The following is a 19,342-nucleotide window of genomic DNA, read 5'->3' on the forward strand; positions in this document are numbered from 1 at the left end:
GCAGGGATGGGGGGGGCGGGCTGAGGGGACCGGTGGCTTCAGGGGTCTGGTGGCCTGAGGGAGGGGACCAGCGGCCTGAGGGGACCAGTAGCCTAATGGGACTGATGGCCTGAGGGGACCAGCGGCCTGAGGGGAGCAGTCTGAGAGGACCAGTGGCCTGAGGGGACCAGTAGCCTAATGGGACTGATGGCCTGAGGGGACCAGTGGCCTGAAAGGGACCGGTGGCCTGAGAGGACCAGTCTGTGGGGACCAGTGGCCTGAGGGGACCAGTTGGGGAGGACCAGTGGCCTGAGGGGGACTGGTGGCCTGAGGGGATCACAGACATCAGGGGACCAGCGGCCTGAGGTGACCAGTGGCCTTAGGGGACCAGTGGCCTAAGGGGACCGGTGGCCTGAGAGGACCAGTCTGTGGGAACCAGTGGCCTGAGGGGACTGGGACCAGTGGCCTGAGGGGACCAGTGGCCCACAGAGAACATGGGGCACAAAGGGGCACAGGACAGGGTGCCCCCCGCAGCAGGTGCCCCCCACAACACCCTGAGCCCTCAGAGGGGGCTGGGGGCTGGCTGCCCGCCATGGAGGGGCAGAGCCCGCCGGCCACCATGATCCTTGGCCAGGAGCCCACCATCCCACCGGCCACCGCCACGGCAGGTGAGTCTATAGCAGGGGCCACCCATGGGTGCCCGTCCCCTCCCAGCAGCGGTGCCACCAGCCACCTCTCCTGGCCCCATGGTCTTGGTGGAGGGAGGGATGAGGAGGTGATTAACCACTGCGCCGCGTGCTAATTAACCTGGGCCTTGGCTGCAGGTTCCTCCTCCCGCTGGCAGGTGGAAGGGGAACGACCCCCCGGGGGTCTTTTGCTTCTCTCCAACTTGAGTATGAACTTAAACAAGCGCCAGCATCCGAGTGAATGCTCACTCCTTAAAACAAAAATATAAAAATTAAACCTCAGCTGGGCATCGCCGCCTCCCGTGGGTCGAGGATTGTTTGATAAAACCTTGTAATTAGTAAAAAAAACCCACCAATCTGGTGAAGCCCCGATCTCTGCAAAGAGGCAGCGGGAGCATTCAGGTGCGCTTTTGGGGCGAAAACCAGCTGTAATCGGTCATGTATCTGCTTTTTTCCCAGCTGTTCTGCACCGCTGGGTGGAAAAACGCGAGCCGAAGCCCCCGTGAAGAGGAACTAACGAGGGTGGTGGGACCAGCAGCTCCTTGGGGGTCCCCTCCGCCCCCCAACCCCTCTCCGAAGGGCGGTGGAGATGTCAGCCCAGGGGTCGGAGCCCCAGGAGGTGGGAAGGAAGCGTGCGGCGGAAGCAAGGTCCGAACAGGCACTTTTATTTGAGGGTTGCAACGCTGACATCGAGGGAACCGTCACACACGACATCAGGAACGCGCGCGGATGCTCCCACTGGAGCTACGTCCTTGCGTGGGAGCCCCAGTGCAGGGTAGGAGTAGTTAATGCCTCAGAAATACATTTTAAAACATGGATTTTCTTTTTTCAGAACATCAGCCCTGTGGGTTTTAGCTTTTTTTTTTTTAGTTTTTTTTCCTTGCCCTGGCCTGACCGAGGGAAGGATTCGGAGCACACACAGTTTACAGGGACAAAAGTCACATCTCGACACAGAGAAGAGCGCGGTTATTCCTGAAGCCAAATTAATGCCTCAATGCGCAGCTTCACACGGGAGGCGTGCTCTCAAGTGCACAGATCACTCCATGCTCACAGAAAGGAATAATCTGAGTCATGGAGCGAAGCTTTTCCAACACCGAAATCCCACCAGAGAACTGCCCTTGCTGGAGCAGCTCCGATTTTTTCCCCAGAAAACCCCATCCTTATTTCCTGGCAGATTTGCCCCTCTGCTTCCTGAGGCTCTCGGCCAGCGCCACGCCTGGAAAGCCGGCTGCTGCTTCGGCTTATTGGAAGCAGGAATCCCCAATTCCCCTCAAACACCAAGTTTACAGAACACAGCGGTGCCCTTGCGGCCCAAAGAACGCGCCTTTTGCTACATCTGTTCCCCATTCCAACATTTTCTATTTCCAGACCTAAAAATCTCAGCTGTATATCGGCTGTTTATGCAAAATAAATCAAGCTACTGATGGCTTTCTGCTATCTTGGACAACCAAAGCCTCTTGATACCAAAAAAAAGAGAAAAGCTAAAGTCAAGGAGCCGGAGCAAACTTACCCTCCACACCAGAACTGCAAGCAGGAAATAAAACAAACCGCCTCAGAAGCTACACTGGGTTGGGGTGGGGGGAGGAAAAAAAATAATTCAAATCATTCAGGACCAGCATCAGGCTGCGGAAAATATTTTCTCACAGGTGCCGGTGTGGGTATAAACTGAATATATTCCCGTCATCACTCCTGCTTACACTACCCCAAACCCAGAGGATTCTCTGCTTTTTAGCTTGACCCTTTTAGTTTTACCTTTCCATTTTAGCTTGACCTTTCCTGTTTTTTTAGCTTGACCTTTCCTGGTTTTTAGCTTGACCTTTCCTGGTTTTTCGCTTGACCTTCACCTTTGCAGCATTACTTTTACCTTCACCTTTTTAGCTCTATGTTTACCTTCGCCTTTTCTTTTTAGCTGTACCCTCCAGCATCGGCTCGGCTATGTCGAGATGCGAGGAAAAAGGCGCTTTGGAGGAAGGATGGCGTTTTCGATTCCAGCAAGCGCGGAGCTATGCCTTGCTGTCGGCTCAGGGAGAGGTCAGCGGTGCTGCACTGCCCTGAGCCGCGGCAGTTAGCGTCTCAGCCTGCTGCCAGGTAGATATTTCAAAATCTGTCATAAAAACAGTACTGGAAGAGATCGAAATAACTGCTACAGAACTGAAACAACCAGTAAAAAGCAAAACGTACAAAACCCCCAAACCATTTAGTAACTGGGATAGAAAACATTCCTCGTATCTTACAAAAATACTACAGGGATCTAAAGGTTACCGAGAAATACGTATAAAAGAAGCAAAATATATCCTTCAGCGCAAATTAAATGCGGCTAAGCAGACGCTTGTGATAAGGAGGGTGTGCGTTTTTTAAGGCGGGGAGGCACATGTGACCCCACAAGCCTCCTGCTCTCGCTGCCCCCACCACCCCCTGTGCTCTGGGAGCTGGTAAAGTGCCCGCCAAAGCCTCGGTGCGTTTATTTTTACACAAATTAAACCACAAAAAAGTATGACTTGTGGCGGGGACTATACCCAGGCAAGCCCCCTGTCGCTCAAGGGACGCTTGAGCAGCTGCGCGTGTCAGAGGAGGCGTTTTAATGTTGTTAAATTTGGGGGTTAAGTTTAGTTATTTGTGTTTTAGGGATATTTAACCCCCTTTAATCTACTTTTCGCAAGCCTCCTCTGTTTCTTCCGACCACAGCTGCTGAAGGTCTGGACCTTCCCCTTGGAGACAGCGGGCCGGGCTGCGCCATGGCATCTGAAGGACGTAAGGCAACCTGTTGTTTGTCATTTGGTTTGCTTAAAACTACCAAATATTATCCTAAAAAACCCCAAACCAATATATATATATATACATTACTCCCTCGCCGTGCCCGCAGGTGGGGTCTTCCTAAATCCATTACACAGGCAAAGCATTTTGTTCGACCGTTAGGCTTTGCTGTAAGTTATTATATATATATAATTATTTTTTTTTTAAATATATACTGCAGGATTTTGGGGGAGGAATCAGTAGAAGCTGTCAGTCCTAGAAATATGGTGTAACTGCACAGAGCATCCCTCCGTTCCGGGGTTGCGTTAACACCCAAGTCCTGCTCGTTAACCCTCCGCAGGTGGCTATAACAACACTAATTGGCATGTTCCTAAAAGAATTAATTGTCTAAAACAAGCCCAGCCCCAAAGCAGGTGTCTCCAAAGGGTGGCAAGAGAAGCGAGGTGATTTCAGCATGTTTCAGCTCTCTGGGTAGGAATCAACAGCCGCAAGTAAATACTGGGGGGAAGGGAGGGGGGGGGGGGCTTCAAATAAAAACAGTTGAGGAGCTGCTCAGACCCCTCGGCTCGCTGGCGCGTCGCCACAGCACCTGGATTTTCCCGAGTGCCAAGGGACCGCCGAACACAGCCGACCTGAAGGTAGCACCATCTCTTTTTTTTTAGCAGTATAAAAAGAAAATTACTAAACCCAATTAAATGTGGTTTGGTGTCGATCAACACGCCGGAAGACGGAGCTTTGCCCCGTGTCAGTGCTGCTTTTATCAGCACCTGCGCTGGCAGGATGCGGCCGGGAACTCCCCAGCTCGGTACCTGAGCTGGCTGGGGACCGATGGGACATTAGCGGTGATGTATTCTGCGGAGGCGGCCACATGAGAGCCGTCTTCTTTTAGCAGCCCCGACGATTTCGGGTGGAATCACTAACAAGCACTCGCTCCCCTCTCCAGCGAAGCCCCCTCCCGCGGCAGGGGTCGAGGAGACGGCGGTTCAAGGTTCAGTAACGAGATTTCCATGTGGGACAAACGCTGAGCGCCCAGCGCGATCCTGCGGCTCCGCTCCCGGAGCGGGAACACGAAGAGGAGACGCAGAAGGGACGAGGGCAGGCTCTATGCGTCCGGCTGACCTTTGTTCGTCTTCTTCAGGAGCTTTTTCAGGTTGGGCGACATAAAATAAGGCTTTTCGGCCGACCCATCGTTACGCTCCAGGTCTTCCACTGCAAAGAGAAACCCCCCGCCGCCCCGCACAGCAGTGGCGGGGGGACAGACACACAGGTTGGTGTGGCAGGAGTCACAGCAGGTGCTGTGAGGAGCCTCAAGGCAGAGAGATGCTAGAGGAGCAGCCGTCCTGCTCGTCTCACAATTATCTTTGATAACAATAAAGGTCTGTTGGCTCATCGCGGGCGGGATTTTCTCCCCATGTCACAGCTAAATGCCACCGCGGCCGCACCTCTCCCGCTTTCTGGGGAGCACCACCCTCTGGAAACGGGACGCTGTTATTTAGAAGAAAGCAGAGGTTTGGGTGCTTTGTGTTGTTTGGTTTTCTTTTTTATCCGGGTGGCAGCGGGAAAGTCTAACAGTGCTGTAGGGAAAGAGATCTCTGCCAGCTGGAAGCACGCGTCCCTCCCTCTCCGGAGCTGGGCAGCGGTGGCTCTCCTTGCTCTTTGTGCAGCCGAAAACGGCTCATGACGCGAGCGCAAAGCAATTTCGCTCGGTATTCACTTGGCGCTGCTTGCCGGGTGCCCGACGCCCTCGTCAACACGCCACGCATACATAATCACGAGGTGTATTCCCAGCGCCGAACACGCCGCGCGGCCTCTCGCTGCTCAAAGCCAAGCAGCTGCGCCAACAAGAAGCGGTAGGAAAGTCACAGCCACCAAAAAAGAAAAAAAAAAACAACAACGAAAACCAAACAACTGTCCAACCCCAAACCAAACAAACCCACAAAGCAGCAGCCTCAGCGTCGAGTGAAAGCGCCCTGGGATATTTTGAGAGGGATTTCAGTACTTCTCCACGATGAAAACACGAGTGTTAACACTACGGCTTTGTCCTAAGAGGGCAGGACTCGTGAGACGGGGCACTCTGGCCGTGTGAGGATTTCTAACAGGAGATCCGGCTACCCGGGCAGCACGTGGCCAGAATGGCTTTTTTTTAAAAAAAATGTGACCATTTCTGGACTATCAAGAGGAGAAAATGAGGCCAGGCTCCAGCCAGGGCTTGGCTGCTGTTCCTTTAGGGGCTGCAGCCCCCACCAGCTGCCTCCCCATCAACCTGGGGTTTTTTTGCTCTGATTTCTCGAGCCGCAGAGATGCCGCAACACATCCCCAGTGTAACACCTGCCAGCTCAATGCACCGTTCCCCTGTAGCCCCGTCGGGGACGCTCATACCGCTCCTCCGGACATCGCCTTAACGAACCCGCGGCAATTAGAAGTCACCGGCGCAGGGACTCGCCCTCCACGCGGGCTCCCTCCGCCTTCCCACAGCCACCCCAGCCTGCAGGGCTGCAGACGCTTGGCAAGCGTGGAAAGTCGTTACAGCCCTGCAGCTCCTCCCCCCCCTGGAAGCCGCCACCGGACAGAAGCCAAACCATCAACTCAACCACCCTGGCGGGGTGGTGGGAGAGCAGAGCCCACCAGGCAGCTCCCAGGACGAGCCACCACCTCCCCGCAGTGATTAAACCTCCACGCAACCAGCCGGAGACGCCGTTTTAAAACAAGGGATGCTGCCAGTCAAAGTTCTAACGACTTGTGAGCGGCGACGGCTCTTTTCAGCTTCCCTAAACCGACGGCACGTGGGAACAGGAGCTTTCGGCTGCGGGAAGGGCAAGCTCCATTTTGCCAGGAGGACCCTGCTGATGCAACAGACTTAAAAGCAACGGATCTGCATTCTCACCAAGAACTCTGTTTTTTTTTTTTTTAAGCGCGCCAACCCTGTTTTGCATAGAAAGAGTGGGTGAGGAGCGAGGCTTGTTGCTCTCTGCTGGGGGCAGAACAAAGAGGAAAGCACAGAGAGACCAGTTCTCAAGCTGTGGAACCCACTCGACCCGTCCCACAAACCGCAAACAACGCCGGGTGCCTGCCGCCGGCGCCGCGGCTCTCCCATCCCTTTCACAGCTGGCCATTAGGAACAAAAATCTCCGCTTCAACATGAAACGCAACCCTATATTGGCACCCGGGCGCGTCCAGGCGCTGCCGGACACGTGGGAGCCCAGATTAACTCTAGGTGACGCTCTGGGTTCGTTCTCTCCATACAGGAATATTCATTGTTGGGCAGGAAGGTAGGTTTGATACAGCATGGGGCACTGAGGAACCGGCACCCCCTCCGCCCTCCAGGCTGCAGAGGGCATCCAGGGGAAGGATCTGCACCATGGTTGCCACCCAGGGGGGTTAGGAGAACGCTGCTTGGGTTGGGGGGGCCGAGAGCGTCCCGCGGCCCCTCCTCCAGGCACGCAGCCTTCCTCCCGGGGCCAGCCCCTAGCCTTGGCTATCGGCGCTTTTGGAAGGCTCTAGGTTGCCCTTCAGCAGGATCTCACTCAGCTCGGGGGACATGTAGTAAGGCCTCTCGGGGGATCCATCGTTCCTCTCCAGATCTTCACCTTTCCGCAACCCCGGGAAGAAGATGGGGAAGAGTGAGAAAGAGCAGAAAAGCCGGGAGGAGGCAGGGTGGAGATGAAGGGTGGAGAACATGTGAGGAGAGAGATGAAGAGGTGAGTTGAGGGGAAGGAAGAAAGGAGAAAGAAGAAGAAGAAAAAAAAAAAACAAAAAGGAAAACAGAAGTTAGTTGCAGTTAGGTTCCACCAAGACCAAAGCACCAAAACAGAAAGACCAAGAGAAACCACAGGAGACCCAAGGAACGGCTGTGGGTTTCTGTTGCAAAAGCAGATGCTGGTGAGAACGCAGGAGGGAGTTTGGCAAAGCAAAAAAGTGGGAGAAAACCCCGCAGAGAGGCCACGGGAATTTGGAGGAAACCCCAAATCTGCACAACTCTGGGGTTCGGCCCCAACGGGGGGGAGGTTTCACTCCCTGCCCCAAATGGCCACCCAGCAGGGGACGGACCCTCTGAGGCAGATACTTACAGAAGCAGAGGAAGAGGGTGTCCACGCACATGCCGTACACGCTGAAGAACCCGTGGGCAATGAGGTAGGAGCCCACAATCACCGTCTGCAAAGAGAAACGGTGTCGTCATGCCGCACCCTGGCATTGGCAAAGAGCGCAAAGCCCTGCTCCCTTGGCTGGGAGGAGGAAACCTGCTGAATCCCAAATTCCCCAGGGAAAGGCGGAGAAGCGAACAGGGCAGGACTGTTCAGAGAAGCCTGATTCCGGACAAAAAGCCTCAGCGGCGATGGTGGACGGGGGCCAATGTGGGCAGCATGGGAAGGGCGAGACGCCTCTTCGCGGCTGGCCGGAACAAAGGGCTTGTTTCAACAAGGCCAAACACCCCCAACAAAGAAGGTCCTTCAGAAGCAGCGGGCGAAGGGGCGTTTTTACGGCATTCGTGTTAAGGATCGCTCTCTGCTGCCTCCACACTCCCCCAAAGCCCAGAAAGCGGCTCACCAGAATGGGGACCCAGTAGTAATTCAGCGGTGGCGCTGTGTCCTGGACCAGCTTTATCCGCTGGGTGAAGAAGAAGAAGGCAAGGATTCCTGGGAAAGCAAACGATGGAAATGGCTGTGGGGTGCCTGGCAGAAGGCAGGCAGCAGAGGGGTGCGGGGAGGATGTGAAACAGGATGGAAAGGAGCGGTTTTGCGGGAGGGTGAAGAGTGCGGAGGTTTTGGGAAGGTGCAGCCACCTATGAAGGCCTGGAGCAGCCCTGAGGAGAAACTCCCTGTCCCCAGCGCTTACCGACGCTTCCCACGATGAGGAGTTTACCAAGGAAGAAGAGGAAATCCGTGACTTTATCTAGAACGGCCACCCTGCAAACAAGACAGAGACGAGCGTCCGCATCCTTTCCCCCCCCAGCTCAGAAGGAAGCGCGGGGGGAAGCGGCTGACGTGCCCGCGTGTTGTGAAGGTGGCACAAAGCACCATGAAAGCCTGGGAACAAGGCAGGCAGATCTGGGCTGATCTTTGGCAGCCAGAAGGGGCTTGGAAATAACTGAGTCTGCGGTGGAGAGTGGAGCCCTGGCGCCCACCAGGACCTCACCTAATGATGTTCCTCATCAGCAGGGAGAACGCGTTCCTGGCAGAGGTGCAGAAGTTGGTGCCGTAGACGGCGATCTAGAGGGGGTCCCAGAAAAACGGGGTGGGGGAAGAGAGAAATGGAGCTGCGCTGAGCTCACTGCTAAGAAGAGGGTGTGATTAATCCCATCTTCAAGCAAAACTTGATAAATCCCACCCTGCCGAGCGCTTCTACCTCCCCTGGCAGGTCAGGCAGCATGGGCATCGAGAGCTGCAGCCCCCCAACCCTGCGTGGTGTCTCCAGGAAGGTGCCTCCCAAAGCCAGAGCAACACAGCTGGGAAAGGCTCCAAAGCTTTGTCCACCCGTGCCGCTGGGAGCCGCGGCTCTCAACAGCCACCCAAACCGCCCCCACCGTAGCCCTTTGGACGTGACAGTTGGGAGACTCTTACCATGATGTATGCGTTTCTGTTGAGGAATTTGATGAATTTTTCCAGGCACCAGAAGCAGCACTTCAGGCAGCTCAGGAGGAACTTGGCGAACTTATTATCTGCAGCTGGAGGAGCGCCAAGGGAGAGAGTGAGCAGCCAAAGCCAGGGACGCCTTTCCTTACAGAAGCAACGTCAGGGTCCCCGACGAGATGTCCCACTGCCCCATCGCATCCTGCCCCCTCTCTCCATGCCTCCCTGGCCCTCCGCATGCTGCCGCTTGCTGGTTACGTTTCACAATCGACAGGGTCGTACGGCCAGACACCGGCATCCTGGGCACCTGGACGGACACCCAGGCCTGGCTGGCCTGACGGCGCATCCCCCGGCTCCTACCCCGCAACACCTCTCAGAGAAAGAGCTCGACTATGGGATCCTAAAGGAAAATCCTGATTCTCTACTGAAATACTGAAACGATTCCCCTGGACGTTAGCCATGAGCTCTGGCACTGAGGAACGCAGAAGCAGCCAACTTTGTTGGTCTACTCGTTTCCCACTTTGGTACCTTTTAACCTGTGGTCCAGATACTCCAGGATGACCCTGATGACTTGGATGATGGCGAGGATCAGAGAGCCGAAGGCCAGCGAGCCGGTGTGGTACCTGGGGACGATGGCTGCCATTAGAAGGGGACAACCTCGAGAAGTTCACGAGTTGCCCTCGGGAGGGACGTACCGGAGCGCACGGCCGAAGGCTGAGAAGAGGGGGAAGGCGGGCATGTCGTCGGGTTTCTTGAAGGCCCAGTAGTACGACGCGAAGGCCCCTGCCAGCGTCACCTGGCCCAGCGCGATCACGAAGTTGGCGAGCCAGAAGAACATGAAGACGTTGAAGAACTGCAGGATGATGAGGTACTTGTGGTACGCTGTCTCTCCCCCGTAGAATGCGAAGAGGCACTGGGCGTCGGGGCACAGCTTGGTGACGTTGCTCACGTTGAAGGTCTAGAAAGGACAGCAGATGCTCAGCTGGTGACCAGAGTTGTGCCGCTGGGCAGGCTGACAGCACCTTTCGGTCAACCCAAAGCAATCCCAACTTGCAGAAGACATTATCCTGCTTAATTCTTTTGGTAGCATTCACTCGGACCAAAAAATCAGCTTTGCGCACCCAACGGCTTGAAGGAAAATAACTCTGTGATGTAAACGAGCTCAGAAAGGCGGAATTACGCTCAAATTGCTGTCAGGCTCAAAGAGCCACCCAAATATTTTTCCTGTAATAAATGTGACGGATTAAGCCCAGTGTTCAGACGTGTTTCCCCAACGTCCTCACCTCCGGTTTGCAGGTCTGGCCGGAAAACTGGCACGCGGTCTCGTTGAACACCTTGTAGATCGCCTCGTTGGAGGTGGAGAGGAAGCTGCAGCGCAAGGGTTAAGGAGATGCGGTTCTGCAAAGGCCAGACCCGAGCCCTCGCTCGGATCCACTGTCGCCACCCTCCTGCCATCGCTCCTTTAGGTTTTAAGTTTAAACTTCGAGGCTTGAGCTGGCAGCTTTGCACCCGGGCACGTTACTAATCCCGTGAGATGTTCGGCGCCCTGGAAGACCTTTGATTTCCGAGCAGCTTCCTTCCTGGGGAGCAGAGGTGCCGGGAAGAGGAAGAAGAAAGGATACACGGCAGTGCTGGCCCAGTAGGCGATGCAGAGGCACAGCAGGAAGAAGGTGCACAGCGGGAAGAGCAGCGACATCATGATGTGGCCGACAGCCCTGCCGAGAAGATGGTTAAAACCTGGTTAAAATCCCAGTGGCAACAGGAGCCCATCCACCCCGAGTCCTCCTGCCGTGACGGGTGACAACGGCCACCTCTGCTTGGGGACAGGGGCCACCCAGACCTGCTGGCCTCCTTAATGAGCGCGATGGCGATGAGGATCCTCTTGCGGAGGAAGACGAGCAGCAGTATGATGACCACCTCCACGATGCACAGGATGATCACTGGGAGGAGAAGGGGAGCCCTGGGTAGCACGAGGGCACGGGTGGTGCTCGATGGCCACCTTTGCCTTCCCAAAAGCCAACCCATCGCGGTAGGGGACGTCCAGCACTGCGGCCCACATGGAAGAGCAGCACCCACCCCGTGGCCAGTCATCCCACCTCGTAGTGGTGGCGACATTGAACAAATCCACCCTCCTTATCCCAGCACTTTGCGTAGAGCTGTGAGGAGACTGAGAAGACCCCGAACCTCCGCGCCCCACCTTCCCCCAGGGCTGGGGCGCAGCCACCCTGTCCCCTCCTGCGGCCCCAGGAGGACGGCGACTCACTGAACGCCAGCCACGTCTGCCGCAGGTGGAGGTAGACGCGTAGGTCGGTCTGAAATCCCAGGTCCTTCAGGGAGATGTCGGAACCCGCTTCCCCTTTCAATTTGGCATATTCCATGTAACAGTGGAAGATTCCTGCGGCGAAAACCAGGAAAATTGTTCCGTCCGCACTGAAAAGCGGAGACCGAGATGGCGGCAGACGCCGGGGTTGAAGATGCGGGGGGACGCGGCGCAAGACCTTTGTGCAAAGCCCACTACAGCCAGGGAAAGGAGAAGGGGGAGCGCCAGCAGGGAGCTCCCCACCCCTCGCTCACCGTAGCCCAGCACCAGGATGACCATCACGATCATCACCCAGACCATGATCCCAGCCAGGAAGCGGAGCAGGACGATGAAGATGAAGCTGGCCACCATGGCGATGACGAGGCCTCTGTGGGAGGAAGGCAGCAGCGCGTCAAAAAACGGGCGATGCCACCCCCTCCCCACCGCTTCCCTCCGTCGGTCAGCTCGTCCTCAAGCTGTTCATGATGGGAGCCTTAAAATTGGGAATCGCTGAAGGCGGAGGAGACGGAGCGCGAGCAGGAGTTGCTCCAAAACACACACACACACACACCCGCCTCTCCTTTAGTTTGAGCGGAAACAATGCAAAGGCAGGGGAAAAAAAAGAAAGAAAACGGTATTTCACAAGTTTTGCCCCAATTCTGAGGGCGGCACCAAGTCTGTTGCAGGCACCCAGCACGGTGGGACGGGACGACCGTAACGCATGGCTTGGCCCGTACGCACATGATTATCCAGTACCAGGAAACGGTGTAATCTTCGAAGATCTTCATGGCCAGTTGTCTGGTTTCCAGGACCACGTTTGCTTTTCTGCAACAGAAATAAAACACGGATGAAGCAGAAGCCAAGGGGGAAAGGAGCAGGAGCATCAGCCCCAGCGCGGCTCTGCCTGCACCCGCTGCCGGCACTCGGCACTGCCTCAATGGCCCCTTGTCCTCCCCCGCCACGCAGCCCTCGGCCGGATTCCCTGAAAACAAGAAAATCCAACAAGACCAAGGCGGGTTTCCTGGCCCTGTATTCCTTCAAGCTGCCCCCGCTGCTTCCCCTCCGTCCCTGCTTCCAGCTCCCATTTCAAACACGGGGTTGCGGCACAGCACGTCTTGCCAAGGCGGGGGCTCCGTGCCAGGGCTTTCAAGGCTCTCCCACGGCATAAATCCATCCAGGAAAGTGGTGCAGAAGTGCCAACAGATAAAAGCCTTTGCTCCTCTTCCGCGTGAAGCAGCAGTAACGAAGAAGCTCATTAAGAGGCTCCCTCAGGTGCGGCCGCATCCCTGCCACGCTGCCGGTATCGCCGCACACGCTCGCTCTCGGCACTGCCCCAGCAAAAGCGAAGTGACTGGTGACCGTGCGAACTCACTTGGCCCCTTCCAGCAGCTCGGTGACGTTCCTCCGGTGCCCATGGCCGTCGTCGTACGTGGTCTCGTTGCCGACCATGATGACACCCTTCTTGGCCCGGATGGCCGGGAAGCATCGCCGCGCCACTGGGCAAGAAGGGGGAACTCAGCATCGCAAACCGCCAGCCACGCTCGCCCAACCACCCCAGGAAAACAATCACAACCCCCTCCCCACCATCCCAAACAGACACCGGATCCCCAGAAACCCCAAACAGGAGCCTCCGACTCCCCCAAAAAATGCCACCAAGGGGCAGCCTGCAAGGCGGCTGCTTCCCCTGACCCTGCCAGAAGCCAGCAGGCTCATTAATCAGCTCATTAATCAGCTCGTTAGCCCTCCAGACGTACGTGGCGTGCTGGGGATAATCATGGCCGGGCACTCCTTGTCCTTCAGTACCTCCACGGGAGCCTGGATGGGGACAGCGAGTGGGGATGTGAGCTTTGGGCAGGAATTACCGCACCAGAGAACGCCAGCATCGCCGGGGCTGACGGAGAAACGCCACTGCCGCGCTCCCTGCCACCCACCTTCTGCAGGTTTTTAAACTCAGGGACGCAGAAGTGCCGGTAGTACTCCAGCTCGCCGGCCGCGCGGGAGCCATAGGCACTCAGGTACGTCAGGTACCGGTCTGGGCATTTGCTGACGCAGATCTGGATGGGAGAAGAGGTGACGGGGACGTGGCGCGTCAAGGCATGAGCCCCCACGAACCGGAGCTTTCCCAAGGAGCTGCAGAGCGTCGAGGAGTGGGGGTCGGTACCTGCGTGGTCGGGCACTGAAATTCCAGCAGCACCAGCGGGCTGGCACACTTCACAATGTCGAAGTAAAAGAGGAAAGGTTTCTTCCTGGGAAAAAAACCACAAAAACAGGCCAAAAATAATAACAATGATCCCGGTTTGGGGAAGAGCCTGCACCAGGAGAGGTGATGGAAGCACCCACACCCGCGGCATGGAGGGTCCCAAAGTACCCCCAACCCCCAGGAGCTGCAGGGGGTTTGTGCCCTCCTGGGAGTGGGCAGGGTCTCCACCGCGCCGCGCAGGCAGAGGAGAGCACGCAGCATGGGCAGGGCGCGCTGCCCATCGCGGCACCCCAAGGTGCCGGTCTCTCCGGCGATGCCGGGGCGCCGGTGAACAATAGCCACGAGCCGGGACACGTACTCGTTGGGGGTTCCCTGCTGCCCGCAGAACTGCCCGCGACTGTCGGTCGGGTAGATCACCTTCCGGGGGTCCCCGTGGGTCCAGGCTGGGCAGGGGGAGGCAGAACAATGCGGCTGCGGTTACACCAGCGGCCCTCGCTCCCTTAGTGCCCCCTACCCACCGCTAGCGAGACCCCCGCAGCGATCCTCCATCCCCATCTGGATGACCCAACGCCCCTTGCCGCAGGATTTCGCCGGCGCAGACACTGAGCCGGCCGCCAGCCGAGCATTCCCAACTCCCAAAAACTTCCCGCCGCAGCAAAAACCAGCGCAGACCCCCACTGCGGTACATACCCACGACGCCCACCACCACATAGCCCACGATGGCGATGACCAGCAGGACGCAGCAGATGATGTCGGTGCAGCCCCTGCCAGCGGGAAGAGGAGCGTTGCCGGCACGACACCAGGCACCGCGGCACCACCGAAACCGGCGCGGCTTCGCTTACCTGTCGTAGATGGGACCTTTGAAAGTCGGGTCGTACTTCTGCGGCGTCCCTGCGGAGGTGAAGGAGGAATGGAAAAATAATTCAGAGGGTGGACGGGATGGCAGGAAGGGGCTTCCTCCCCCTCCTCGCCCCACCGGACCCATGGAGAGCAGCGGTGGAAGCAGGATGAATAGAAGCGGGAGGAAAAAACCCTCCCGCGGCCACTTCCCTCCGTCCCTGCCTCCGTTTCCCTGGCGTGGAAACAATTATTCCCTTGGAAAAGCCATTCCCACGCGGCTCGCGCCAAAAACATTCCCCAGGACACCCCAAATCCCGCGGAAGCGCCGTGGGGCCGGAGCAGCGATGGTGGGGGGGACCCCAGGGGTGGCGGGGCAGCGTGGGCATCGTGGTGGGGGACCCTCCTGGCTCTGTCCCAGCGCGGACGGTGATCCAGGATCCAGGATCCACCATCCCTCTGTATTTTTAGGGTGGGAATTCAGCCAGGGAAGCACCGTGGGAGCAGCCCGGAGCCGGGGACACCTCTCTTTTGGGGGGCCTTTTGGGGGGCTCCCAGCAGCCCCATGACAGGGACAGTCTGTTTTGGGGGGGTGTTTTGGGGGGGCTCAGAGCAGCCCCTGTGCCAGGGACACATCTGTTTTGGGGTGCCCTTAGGGGGGGCTCAGAGCAGCCCCATGGCAAGGACAGTCTGTTTCGGGGGGTCTTTTGGGGGGGCTCAGAGCAGCCCCTGTGCTGGGGACACGTCTGTTTTGGGGGGCCTTTAGGGGGGCTTCAAGGAGCCCCAGGGCAGGGATGCATCTGTTTTGGGGGGGCTTCCAGGGACACAGGGACACGTCTGTTTTGGGGTACCCTTAGGGGGGGCTCAGAGCAGTCCCATGGCAGGGACACATCTGTTTTGGGGGGGGCCTTGGGGGGCTCCCAGGATTCCCATGGCAGAGATACATCTGTTTTGGGAGGCCTTTTGGGGGGGCTCAGAGCAGCCCCTGTGCTGGGGACACTTCTGTTTTGGGGGGCCTTTAGGGGGGCTCCCAGCAGCCCCATGGCAGGGACAGTCTGTTTTGGGGGGGCCTTAGGGGGGCTCCCAGCACCCCCACGCCGGGGACACCTTTGCTCCAGGCTATTTTGGGGGGCCCCAGCGCGTGCTCCCCACCCCCACTGACCCCAACGGCCCCGGAGCAGCCAAGCCCCCACCCCAGCCCTTCCCAAGACCCCCCACCCCAAAACAGCAGCATGGGGGGAGGGGGTGTCACTGCTGGGGGGGCGACGGGTGACAAGGAACAATTCAACCCCAGGGACCCCCCCAAAACCAGCGACGGGGCCGCGGCCGCCCCGGTGACGAGCCGCGGTGGGAACCAGTTTGTCCCAGTTGAGCATTAACCACTGGCGCCAGTGACGCCGTTGTGCTGGTTATGCCAGTGCACGGCGAGGGCGGCCCCCCAGCCCCCCCGTCCAGGGGAAGGGACCGCGGTGGAAACGCGGCTACTTTTGGTTTTGCTTTGCCTGTTTCCCCCCCTTTTTCACCCATTTTGGGTTTGGTTTTTTTCTCCTTTATCCGCTGCAGTTTAACTTCCTCGGTGTCGCGGCGAGCGGCAGCCCCCCGCCCCACCAACGTCCCCCCGACCCACGGCGAGACACCGACGGTGCCCCCGCCCCACCGATGTCCCCCCGACCCACGGCGAGACACCGACGGTGCCCCCGCCCCACCGATGTCCCCCCACCCCACGGCGAGACACCACCGCGCCGCTGACCCACAGTGAGCCGCCGCCGGTGCCCCCAGCCCACCGACATGCCCCCCACCCACAGCAAGCACCCAACGGTGCCCCCAACCCACCGACGTCCCCCTGCCCCACGGCGAGCCACCAATACGCCCCCGCCCCACGGCAAACCACCACCGGTGCCCCCAGCCCACAACCTCACTACCCCAGGCCCACCGTCGCCCACGGCAAGCAGGTGCCAAACCCTTACCGTGTTTGCCGTAGTAGTTCTCCCCCTGGCCCCCCATGCCGGTGAGCGCCCGCGCCTCCGTCCCCGGCCTACGGCAGCCGCACAGCCGTACGTACGCGCCGCCCTGGGTGTGCCGTCACCGTCACCCACCGTCACCCTCCGGTTAAACACACCGAAAACCCACCCTCCGGTGCGCCAACGCGCCACCCCCTGCGTGCCAGCGGCGTCCCGCCAACCACCCCAGGGCCCGGCAGCCGCCGCGCTGGCACGGTGGGTGCCGGAGGGTTCTCTGGGCCTGGCAAAGCCAGCGCCGCGGTTGGCGAGGCACACGGGCAAGCGGTGAGCCACCGGTTTCAACCGGCAAAGGGCGCGAGGGTGGCGATGCCGATAGCGCCGGCGACGCCGAGCCTCCCATCCCCACCCCTGCGTTATATTTAGGCGATAAATAAATAACCGGGAGCCGGCGCGGCGGGCGGTCAGGAATAGCTGCCCACCGCCACCGCCACCGCCACGCTCGGGGGTCGCGGGCAGGCGGCACCACGGCGGCGGCACCGGTGCTTATAGGCTGCCGGTGATGTCAGGCCACTCGGGGAACAAAAGCGGGAGCTGGGGAGTGCTGGGCGGCCCCCCCGGTCGGGAAAACCGGTGGCGATGCCGCGGCCCCCCCTCCTTGTCCCCAGAAATTGGGGGGACCACCAGGGGTGACAGCGGGAAGGGGGCGCGGCGCTTGAGCCAGCTCGGTGGGGATGGAGCCCCCCCACCCCCGTAGCTTTGGGGGCACTGGCAGCCCCCCGCACGCCCTGCGGAGGGTCTGGCACTGGCAGCAATGTGGAGCCGAGGGTCACCCCGAGCCCCCCCCCCAACACAGCCCCCCCCCCCCCGCATGAGGGAAGCCCCCGCCCCTGCAGGCATTGGGGTGCTGGGACCCCCCGGCAGGGCACAGCATCTGCTTGGGGGGGGGGGGGCTCCAAGCCCCCTGGGGGTCCCCAAGCCCTGTGGCTCCCACGCCTGGGGGGTCCCCAAAACTGGGGTCCCGAAGCCCCAAGTGTCCCCAAACCCAGGGGGTCCCCAAAAACGGGGGTATGTGTCCAAAATCCTGGGGGTCTGCAAAACTGGAAGTCCCCAAACCCGGGGGTCTCAAACCCCGGGGGGGTCCCCAAATTCGGGGGATCCCCAAAGTCTGAGCATCCTCAAACCCAGCTGTCTTCAAACCTGGTGGTCTCAAGCCCTGGGTATCCCAGACTTGGGGGTCCTCAAACCTGGGGGTCGCAGGCCCTGGGGTTCCTTAAACCCGGGGTGTCCCAAGCCCTGGGGGCCCCCAAATCCGGGGGTCCCCAAATCCGGGGGTCCCAAGCCCTGTGCGTCCCCAAACCCGGGGATCCCCAGCCCCGCCCCCCCTCCGCCCAGAACCGCCCCCCGGGCCCCCCACACCCCGGGGGACCCCCAGGGCAGGGCAGGGGGGGCTCGGGGAGCCCCCCGGGGTGGGGGTGGGGGGTCCGCTCGGTACCGTAAGCGCCGGCCGGGTCCCTGCTGCCCGCGGCGGGCTCCTCCATGGCGGGCGGCGGCTCCGGGATGCTCCGGCGGCTCCTCCCGCCCCCCCTGGGCCCCCCCGGGCTCCCCCCGGCGCTGCGCCTGCGGCTGGGGGAGGGGCGGCCCCTGCCCCCCCCCCTCCCCCCGGCCCGCCCCGCCCCGCTCCGCTCCGCCCCGGGATGGGCGGGGAGCGCGGGGGGAGGGGGCGGGGGGAGGGGGCGGGGGGCGGGGACCCCCGGGGGGAAGGGGCGGGGAGAGGGGAGGGGGGTCGGGGACCTCCGGGGGGGAGGGGCAGGGAGAGGGGAGGGGGGTCGGGGACCTCCGGGGGGCGGGAGGGGAGGGGAGGGGGGGGGGAGGGGGGGGGGAGGGGAGGGGAGGGGAGGGGCGGGGAGGGGACGGGAGGGGGGGGCGGGGGGAGGGGACGGGACGGGGACCCCCCGGGGGGGAGGGGAGGGGAGAGGAGAGGGGAGCGGGGTCGGGGGGGACCTCCGGGGGGGAGGGGAGGGGCGGGGGGAGGGGAGGGGAGAGGAGAATGGAGGGGGGTCGGGGACCCCCGGGTAGGGGTCTGAGGGTGTGGAGACCGCCAGGGTGGGGGTCTGGGGCTGTAGGGACCCTCGGGGTGGGGGTCTGGGGTGTGGGGACCCCCAGGGTGGGGGGTCTGGGGGGTGCAGTGACTGCCAGGGTGGGGGTCTGGTGTCTGGGGACCCCAGGGTGTGGGGGGTCTGCGGGTGCAGGGCCCCCCCCAGGGTGGGATGGGGGATCCGGGGGGCTGCAGGGACCCCCAGGGTGGGGACATCGGGGGTCTGGGGGTGCAGGGAACCCCCAGGGTGGGGTGAGGGATCTGGGGGGCTGCAGGGACCCCCAGGGTGGGGACATCGGGGGTCTGGGGGTGCAGGGAACCCCCAGGGTGGGGGATCAGGTGTGGGTTCTGGGGGGCTGCAGGGACCACCCCCCACCCCCCCAGGATAAGATGAGACCCCCAGGCACCCAAGGGTGCAGGGACCCCCCTGGGTGGGGCGGGGGGTCCCAGCCTGCCGTGGGGTCCTCCCCAGCCACCCATGATCCACCCCCCACCCCCCCCTCCCCCAAGCCCATCTGGGGGTCCCCTGGGGGGGGGGATCCCACCTGGAAGACCACCACCCATGCGTGCTGGGGGTGGCTGTGCCCAGCGTGGGGTGCCACCCCACCCCCCCAAAAGCCCAGGGGTGGGGGAGGGGCCCCCCAAAAGCCCAGGGGTGGGGGAGGGGCCCCCCCCCGCATGGCCCTTTAAGGCCCCACGCGCCCATGGGCGCAGCCGCTCACCTGGCGCAGGTGACGGTGACGGTGACGCGGTGGCTGCCGCGCCCGCCATGGCCGCCTCCGCCCTCTTCATCCTGGACCTCAAAGGGAAGGTGAGACCCCCCCACCCCCCCCCAAAGACCCCCGAGGTGGCGGGGGACACCCAAGTGTCCCCTCAGGCCCCAAAGGTCAGCCGGGGTCAAGGGCAGAGCCTGGGGGTGACCTCTGTGACCCTGGGGAGGAGCAAGCAGTTTGAGGGGAGGGGG

At 60.5% G+C, this 19,342-nt stretch overlaps 1 protein-coding gene and 1 long non-coding RNA gene across 5 annotated transcripts; one reads left to right on the forward strand and one right to left on the reverse strand.

Annotated features, from left to right (window-relative positions):
• Nucleotides 1-47: 47 nt before the first annotated feature.
• Nucleotides 48-3,944, forward strand: LOC119156751. The gene is made up of 2 exons (XR_005107273.1): nt 48-647; nt 1,125-3,944. It is a non-coding gene; the product is annotated as an uncharacterized LOC119156751 (long non-coding RNA).
• Nucleotides 1,513-17,878, reverse strand: SLC44A2 (solute carrier family 44 member 2). 4 transcript variants are annotated; one of them, XM_037407036.1, is made up of 22 exons: nt 17,776-17,878; nt 14,328-14,376; nt 14,176-14,249; nt 13,844-13,928; nt 13,447-13,531; nt 13,217-13,339; nt 13,040-13,100; nt 12,658-12,781; nt 12,027-12,110; nt 11,561-11,673; nt 11,250-11,381; nt 10,827-10,926; nt 10,609-10,701; nt 10,270-10,354; nt 9,682-9,944; nt 9,515-9,609; nt 8,978-9,081; nt 8,553-8,626; nt 8,253-8,323; nt 7,965-8,053; nt 7,487-7,571; nt 1,513-4,628 (listed from the first exon to the last, which is right to left on the reverse strand). In XM_037407036.1, the coding sequence occupies exons 1-22, from the start codon at nt 17,819-17,821 to the stop codon at nt 4,522-4,524; spliced, it is 2,142 nt and encodes a 713-aa protein (XP_037262933.1). In that variant the 5' UTR covers nt 17,822-17,878; the 3' UTR covers nt 1,513-4,521. The 4 variants fall into 4 exon arrangements, with proteins under 4 accessions (XP_037262933.1, XP_037262934.1, XP_037262931.1 ...); XM_037407037.1 differs by lacking the exon at nt 17,776-17,878 and adding an exon at nt 16,290-16,665; XM_037407034.1 differs by lacking the exon at nt 1,513-4,628 and adding an exon at nt 6,647-7,006.
• Nucleotides 17,879-19,342: the final 1,464 nt, after the last annotated feature.

This window comes from Falco rusticolus, chromosome 13 (genome assembly GCF_015220075.1).
Source record: "Falco rusticolus isolate bFalRus1 chromosome 13, bFalRus1.pri, whole genome shotgun sequence".
Classification (NCBI taxonomy): Eukaryota; Metazoa; Chordata; class Aves; order Falconiformes; family Falconidae; genus Falco; species Falco rusticolus.

Bases quoted from the DNA above. Each gene is read 5' to 3' on its own strand.
- SLC44A2 (XM_037407034.1), bottom strand. From the start codon at position 17,821: ATGGAGGAGCCCGCCGCGGGCAGCAGGGACCCGGCCGGCGCTTACG. The intron at 13,929-14,175 runs GTATGTACCGCA...CCCCCTGCCCAG, and splicing joins TGTGGTGGTGGGCGTCGTGG to CCTGGACCCACGGGGACCCC. The intron at 8,054-8,252 runs GTAAGCGCTGGG...TTGCTTTCCCAG, and splicing joins CCTCATCGTGGGAAGCGTCG to GAATCCTTGCCTTCTTCTTC.